Here is an 8553-nt window from a genome sequence, read left to right on the forward strand (position 1 = left end):
TAAAAGTAATCAACTAACAGCAGCTAACAGTGGATTAATTTCAACACAAAAATCCATTTCTGTAAACAACTACTCCCTCCGTTCTCAAATAAGTGTCGTTTTAGAATTTTCACACAAATTAAAAAACACAATTAATATGCACTTAAATTAATAAATTTACATGGATTAAATAAATAAAAATTCTCTCTCTTATAATGATTGTAGAAGAAACTTTGAAAGCTTAAAAACACATAAATCAAGATAAAATTTAAATGCTTAGACCAAAAACCTATACTAAATTTTATTGAAAAACGAAAACGACACTTAAAAAAGAACAAAAACAATTATCTAAAACAACACTTATTTGAAAATGGAGGGACTATATTTCAATATTTTTTTTAAAAGATCCACTCACTCTCACACTCAAAAGTCATACACCAAATCTATAATCATGACCCATTATGATAATAGCATAATAACAATAATGTGTCGATAAAGTATTGTAGAATATAATAATATCATAACAATAAATGTGTCAATAAATGTGCCAATAATGCAATGTATCCATATTTGGATTATTAAAAAATATAAACTTCATTTTAACTGAGATTTTGGATCTTTCTTATATGTATCTTGCTATTATGTTCAAAAATTATAATTTCCATCTTCAGCAATTTAAGGATATGCAAAATTTGGACCATATCATTTTAAATTAATGTCAGTTATCCAATCTATAGTATTTTATTTCAAATAAAGTAATCTTACATTGATTGAGATACTTAATATAACAATAATAAAATGTAACACAATGGAATCATAAAATGAAAATGATAATGAACATTCCAAGATTCACTGGTACTGGTTGCTTCAATCTCTATGAGATCGTCAAAAAAATTAAAGTTTCGTACACGAGATCAATGAAGCTTTCCAACGAAACTGTAAGTTCTTAAACTTTCTCCTTATCCCGCTAGACTCGTCCTTGGGTAGGAGGAAGATATGGAACAGGAATGATATAAAGGTCATTTTTTCTCGTGGCACTGGCTCCAACATCTTCACTCATATCAACATCTTCTGGTTTGATTCCATCAACAAGTTTCCAATCAAAATGAAACAGTAACATGGCCAATGGAAGTTCAATATTAGCGACACCAAGTATAATTCCTGGACATATCCTTCTTCCAGCACCGAATGGGATATATTCATAGTTGTTTCCCTTGTAATCAATTGAACTACCAAGAAATCTTTCGGGTTTAAATTTCTCAGCCTCTTCCCAAATCCTTTCGTCTCTTGCCATTGCCCACACATTAACCATAATTTTCGATTTTACCGGTATATCATAACCATCAATCACACAACTCTCTCTGCATTCTCTAGGAATTAATAGTGGAGCAGGCGGATGTAATCTCAGAGTTTCTTTGACTACTAGAGAAAAATAGTTTAGTTCATGCAAATTTTCTTCATCTACTGTTCCTTTTACATTGTATTTCTTTCTTATTTCTGCTTGTGCCTTGGCCATTACTTCGGGATTTCTCATTAGTTCTGCCATCCCCCATATTATTGCTGTAGACGAAGTGTCGGTACCAGCAACAAATGCGTCCTCAAATAAATCCAATTTCAAATAATTGAATGTTAGCAATTGAAATAGGGATTAAGTAAATTGTTATCTAATTCAAAATCCAATATTCACATGGTTCAACTATGTCTATATGTAATGAGAAATATTATGTCTGAGAAGAATAAAACAAGATTTATTAATTTAACACTCAAGATTTATTAACATACATTTTTTCTCACGTTTAATTAGGAATTAATGCACCCCACCAACAAAAAAGATATTAGGAATTAATCCTGATTTTTCTCATAAAATATTAGAAATTAATATTCAATCTTTTAACTGTTTTGTATCTCGAACAAAACAGGTTGACTATAAATAAATTATTGGCTTTAAAACTTTTAATTTAATTAAATTTTTTAAGCCATTTTCAATATTTAATGAATTATTGGGTTGACAATCATTTTGCAAACTATTAATGCATATGAGAAATGTTAATTAATGCAGTCACGGATGTCGATAGGGGCTGGGGCAGCAAGTGGCTGCCCCGCATCTTCCTTTAGTAGGTATTTCATTAGTTCTCGTATTTGTATTTTGGGTTAAGGTGCAAAACTATCCCTAAAGTTTCGGATCAGGAGCAATTGTACTCCTAACGTCTAAAATGATATAATTTTACCCATAATTTAGGAAGTGAAGAGCAATTTTACCCCTATCGTTGATCAATTGGGTCAATTTGAGAAATAATTCATCAAACTGTTTTCTCGGTCATAAATCTTGTCATCTACACTTCACACGTGCGTCATTTTATCAGTAACAAATCACAAACATATATTGGGATGTGAAAAAAAAAAATAAATATACTGTCTTTTATACGAATTAGACAAAAAAAATTCAAAAAATACACCGAATTTATAAATATCAATCTCTAGTTCTATTATTAAATTACAAAAAAACATGAAATCCTTTTTTAGAAGGAATTGATATGCAATTGGTGTAAAATAAGAAACAAAAATATCTGTATTTTATAATAGTGTCTAAAATTGACTCATATTATCAATGTTAGGGGTAAAATTGCTCTTGGCTATAAACATTGTGGGTAAAATTGCACCATTTTAGATGTTAGGGATAAAATTACTTCTGACCCAAAACGTTAGAAGTATTTTTACACCTTAACCCTTGTATTTTTTAAAGTGATATATTGACAGCTTAAATTTGTTGTGATCTATTAGGAATCTATTATCCATTGAACTAGGTTAATAGTAACCTATTAACTCCCTATATTTGCATATAGTTTTTAAGATGCTTTGTAATTTTTTTAATAAGAATCTTGCCCCTCTCTTGGTAATTTTCCAATGGGTAAATAATTATAAGGTCCCTGTGTTTTTACCTAATACGCTACTTCATCCATGTGTTTTTAAAAATAATTATATAGTCCCTCAGTTTTTGTTTTTGTTAACTCCTTAGTCCTTATACTTGGATTAATGGTCAAACTATACTAAATAAATTTTAAAAAACCAAAACTACCCTTTACTTTATGTTTTAATGATAAAACATCTATTTTTTCTATTTTTTATTTTTTCTCTTTTTTTCCTACATAATCACAATCTCTTCAATATAAACTCCAATGTAAAGTAATTTATTTATTAATTTTTATATAATTATAAAACTTTAATTTAATAACGTAAAATTATTGACTAAAAAAATGAATGAAAAATATTTCAAAAATTATCAAAATAGGAGTAAGACTATCATTGTAAAAGTTTTTACAATTCTAAAAAAATTTACGAATAAAGAAAAAAAATATATGATTTTTAAAAAATTATAAAAAAATTTATAATAATATTTAATGTTAGTTTAAAGATATTATATTAAAAAATAAAGAAAAAAATAATTATAATTTAAGAAAATTAACAATACATTTTTTCAAGTATATTAATTACGGTGTATACATGTAGTTAAAAAACTTTATTAAAACTAATTAGATTAAATTTGAAACTAAAAGATAAAATTTTTTATGTATATATAACTAGGGGCAATTTTGGAGTTTTATTTACAAAAACACATGGAAGGACTAAAGAGTTGATTACGATAAAACTTAAGGACCTTATAATAATACGATGGACTTACAAGCGTGTTAACTAAAACCATAAGAACCTTATAATTATTTACCATTTTCTAATATTCCAATCAGACTAACCATTATCATTGCCTTGATGGTGTTATTGTCTAAAGGGAATTTAAAAGAACATCAACAAAATCTTCTATTTTCTTGTGATCTTTCATAGAAATATATAAAAGTTTTGTCTATTATAATATAGACAGGGCGGAACTAAGGAGGGGGTTAGGGGGGCTCGAGCCCCGGCAGGCAGCCGGAGAATTGAGAATTTTTTTTGTTTAGTGATGATGTCTGGTAATATTTTAGAGATAATTATATTGACTCTATGTAGTATTACTTCAATGTTTAAAGGTAGATGAGATGGTTAAGGATGTTTACTTCCATTTGAGAGGTCTTATGTTCAACTTCCTTCAACCTCTTTTTTTAAAGTTTTTATTTATTTTTTAATAATTATAAAAACATGTTACCATTATTAATTAATTTAAATGGACTCTTTATTTTTATTTTGATAACACTTTTGAATTCATTTTTAATATATCTTTACCATTAAAAAAAAGTAGACATATTTAATATTCATTTTTATTATGTTTTTATCATTAAAAAAAATAAACATGTTTAATTTTCTATTAGTTCAATGCTAGTTTCTAAAAAAATGATAACATTTTTACAGTTTTAATGCATTGGAAGCTAAAATTAATTTCGATTTTTTTTTACGTTTTAAATTTTTTTTAGTGATGTTTGACCAAGCTTCAGATGGATTTGTCTAGGACAGTTGAAGCATTATCTACTATTCCTATTTTTCTATGTACGATTTATTAGGTATGGTTTATTAATTTGAAGATGCAATTGAAACTTATGTGATTTAATTCGGGATTTTAACTTTTTTTAAATAACTTCTGAAAAGATGTTTTGTTTTCATGAATGAAACTATTAACTTTCTTCTTAAAAAAAAAAAAAAAAGCTTAGAGACTAACCATGATCATTGCTTTGATGGTGTCATCACCTAAAGGGAATTCAAGGCCACCTTCTTCTTGAAGATTCAAAAGAACATCAACAAGATCTTCAACTTTCTCAGTAGAAATTTGGCCCTTTCTAGAAGATCTATGTTCATCGAGGACTCCTTGAAATATTCTATCAACTGGCTGCTGAAGTTCATCCGCTCTAGTCTTTATACTACTGAATTTCTCAAGCCATTTAATTGAAGGATAAGCATCAGCAATACTAACTGCTCTCCCCAATTCCATTTTCAATCTATTCAAACTTTCAAGAAACTCATCTTCCCCATCCCAAATCTTCCTAAATGCTGCTCTTGAAACGATCCTATAAATTGCATGAGTGATCAACAAGCTGAAGTTCACAGGCATTCCTGGTTCAGTTGAAGCAATTGACTCCACGAGTTTTGATGCTTCTTCTTCCCTGATGGGTCTGAAAGATCGAACACGTTTCGCCGTAAGCAACTCCATTGTTGAAATCTTCCTCAGTTGTCTCCAGTAATCTCCATAGGCAGCAAAAGTGATGTCTTTGTAGTTGTAAGAAATACTTTTGGCAGAAAGCATAAGAGGCCTCTGAGAGAATATGATATCATGTGTTTTGTAGATTTGTTTTGCAGCTTCAGGAGATGAAATTATAATGTTTGATGTCTCACCAAATTGAAGATGCATAATCGGTCCATATATTTTGGATAAATCTCTCATTCTTTGATGTGGTATGTACCCAATTAAATGGTGCATACTTCCTAATAAGGGTATTCTCCATGGACCTGGTGGAAGTTTTTGAGACTTTTTGCTGCTGATTTTTTTCAATATCAGAATGATGAACAAGAGGGTAATTATGGACATTGGTGACCAGTTTGAAGGAATCAACTGGGTCTCCATTTGATCAAGAATAAGCAAGGTGTATTGATTGTTCAAGTTTTACATTTATCTAACTATATAGGCAAATGGGCCTTTATAATTATTGTAATCCAGCTGGATATTGATGAAATAATATTTGAAAAACATAAATTTGGTACAATAATATTTCCATCATAAATTATTAATAACTATCTATGTTAAAATTGGAAGATTTATGTGAAGCATCATGATAAACATCTCTTGATTTTTCGGTTGAATTAGTCCGAGTGAAGATTTTGAATAAAATGTGTGTTAAATAAAAATGAGAGAATTAATAAATTATTTACTCTAAATGTATAAACGTTAATTTGATAATGCTTTTTCTAGAATTTGGATTGATCCTTTAGTTATTATAAAGGTTCATACTCAAATGATTTATATATATTTTTTTTTTGTATAAATATATTTGCAAATTGGTGGGGCATGTCAATATAGTATTTTATTATTTTGAAAGAAAGTGATATAGGATAAATGCTAGTATATAAAGGATTTGATTCTTTAATAAATGATTTAGAATTGATTGTGAAAGTATAAATAATGGGGTACATATATGTTTGTTACAATAAAAGATTACAGAGATATTTAAAATTCAAATTAAGGAAGATTAAGTCTAAAGACCAGGTCTACAGTTGTTTTAATTATGTGTCTATTTACTATATTATCTTTATCACTCCCCCTTCAAGTTAATTGTGGTGTAACAGTTATTTTGGTTCGAAGTAATTGGAATCTTAATTTGGTTTGATCGAGTGTGGAGATGTAGAAAACACAAAGTTCTTTTCCATCGACTTTATCACAAACAAAGAGATAATCAATCTCCAGGTGTTTGGACCTATCATGAAAAATTGGATTTGCAGTCAAGTAGGTTGTCCCAAGATTATCACACCAAATAACCAGCACATTAGAGATGCCAAAACCAATTTCATGCATTAACATTTTTAGCCATAAGACTTCAGATGTGAGTGCCCTGTATTCAGCCTCAGTTGATGACCGTGACACCATATGTTGTTTGCGAGAATGCCATGAGACTAAATTTGATCCAATAAAAATGGCAAAACCAAAAGTTGATTTTCGATCATCAATATCGCTAACCCAATCTGCATCAGAGAATCCAACAATATCAATTGAATAGCTGCGCCGAAAATGAATACCATGTGAAGGTGTGGATTTGAGGTACCGAAGAATTCGTTTTACTGCCTTCCAATATCAAGTGTTGGACTGTGCATAAACTGACTGACTTTGTTCACTCCATAATTGATATCAAGTCTAGTAATCGTAGCATATTGCAATCCACCAACAATACTTCTATATAAGCCAGGATCAGTAAATGGTTCACCAACATCACGACTAAGTTTTGTACTTGTGCAAGATGGAGTTGAAATGCCTTTAGACTCATGCATCTATCTAGATCATTAACATATTTTTGCTGACATAAATGAAGAGAATCAGACCTCCATTTTACTTCAATACCAAGGAAATATGAAAATTTGCCTAGATCCCGAATGGAAAATTTCCCTTGTAATTCCTTGACTAATTTATCAATCGATGTGCTACAATTTCCTGTAACCAAGATATCATCCACATAGAGCAGACAAAAAAGATGAACATTTTGCAGGTTCAAATAATAAAGAGAGGAGTCTGCTTTTAAACAGACAAAACCAAGCCACTAAAGAGCCTGGGTTAAGCAGTGGTGCCACATTGTGGGTACTTGTTTGAGATCATACAAGCTTTTTTTTTAATCTACAACATGATTAGGAAATTCTGGATTGAGAAAACCAGGAGGTTTCTCCATAAATACCACTTCATCCAATGTACCATGTAAGAAGGCATTACTTATATCAAGCTGCTGACGTATGGTTGTTGGCTTGATGACAAAGCTAAAGGTTTGCTCATAATCATTACCAGGTCGTTGATGATATCCTTTAACAACAAGTCATACTTTGTAACGACTAACAGAACCATCAGGATTTAGTTTGATTCGGAATACCCATCTACATCTGATTTTATTTTCTGCTTCATTCTCAGGTCGGAGCTCCTAATTACCATTTGTAATTAAAGCATTGTACTCCTCCCTCATAGTGGTTCTCCATTTTGATTGCATCATAGCTTTTGAATAACAAGTTGGGGTTACCTGTTCAATTTTAGCTTCGAAGGCCTTGGGTTTGAGTGACCCAGTATGTTTTCTAGTTACCATTGGATGAGTTCAGCCAGGTGAGCTGCTTATTGCTGGTGTAATTTGTGTTTGCTCGACAGAAATAGCAGTCTGAGACACTATTTGAGTGGGTGGTTACTGCTAAGTATTTAGTAAAGATGGCGGATCTACTGGTGCAAGATGAAATGAGGAAAAATCAACCTACAGTGGCAACTCTGGGGCTGTTACATTTGTGGCTTGGGAATTTATGTTTAGAGGAACAGTAGCAACTGGTGGTTGTGGATCTATTTATGTCGGTAACATGGTTCGATGACTTTCTGTAGTTGTTGATGAAGGTACAAATGGAGGAATGACCGTAAATGGTTGAATAATGGATCAGAATGTCACAACCACTAGTACTTCAGTCAGATTCGATAAGACTCATGATGCATCTCACGTTCTAACAACGGGTAAGGAAACTCCTATTCATTGAAAGGCCCCACTAGTCTCATTTAAAGCGATCCTAGTTCACTCTAACATATAGGTGATTTATTTGCTCATAATACTGACGCACAATGTATCATTAAAAGCATATAACTAAACCTTTTCCCATTTTTATGTCACTGTTTACATCTAGGAATGGCCTGGAGTTTAACCCCCACAGTGACCACATAAGGTTCATGCAGTTAGGTTGTCCCTTTGAACCTAAATCTTGGGATCTTCAGTCAACAAGGTAGGGTTTTCCTTCACAGCTTTAGTACCATTTCTTTCGATGTCTTTTCAATTTGATCTCGGTTTAACCTTTAGGCTAGCGGATCCCGTTGTGTTATCCTTTGATTCTACAAAATCAATTAGGATGACACTTGTTGAGATCAATTGACTAACG

The 8553-nt window shown here is 31.0% G+C and overlaps 1 protein-coding gene across 1 annotated transcript; it reads right to left on the reverse strand.

The window, feature by feature from the left end:
* Window positions 1–716: 716 nt before the first annotated feature.
* Window positions 717–5525, reverse strand: LOC136220701 (cytochrome P450 71D445-like). The gene is made up of 2 exons (XM_066008493.1): window positions 4622–5525; window positions 717–1576 (listed from the first exon to the last, which is right to left on the reverse strand). Exons 1-2 carry the CDS (start codon window positions 5519–5521, stop codon window positions 947–949), a joined length of 1530 nt encoding a protein of 509 aa, XP_065864565.1. The 5' UTR covers window positions 5522–5525; the 3' UTR covers window positions 717–946.
* Between the last annotated feature and the right edge of the window lie 3028 nt (window positions 5526–8553).

The sequence above is a fragment of the Euphorbia lathyris genome, chromosome 1 (genome assembly GCF_963576675.1).
Source record: "Euphorbia lathyris chromosome 1, ddEupLath1.1, whole genome shotgun sequence".
Lineage (NCBI taxonomy): Eukaryota > Viridiplantae > Streptophyta > Magnoliopsida > Malpighiales > Euphorbiaceae > Euphorbia > Euphorbia lathyris.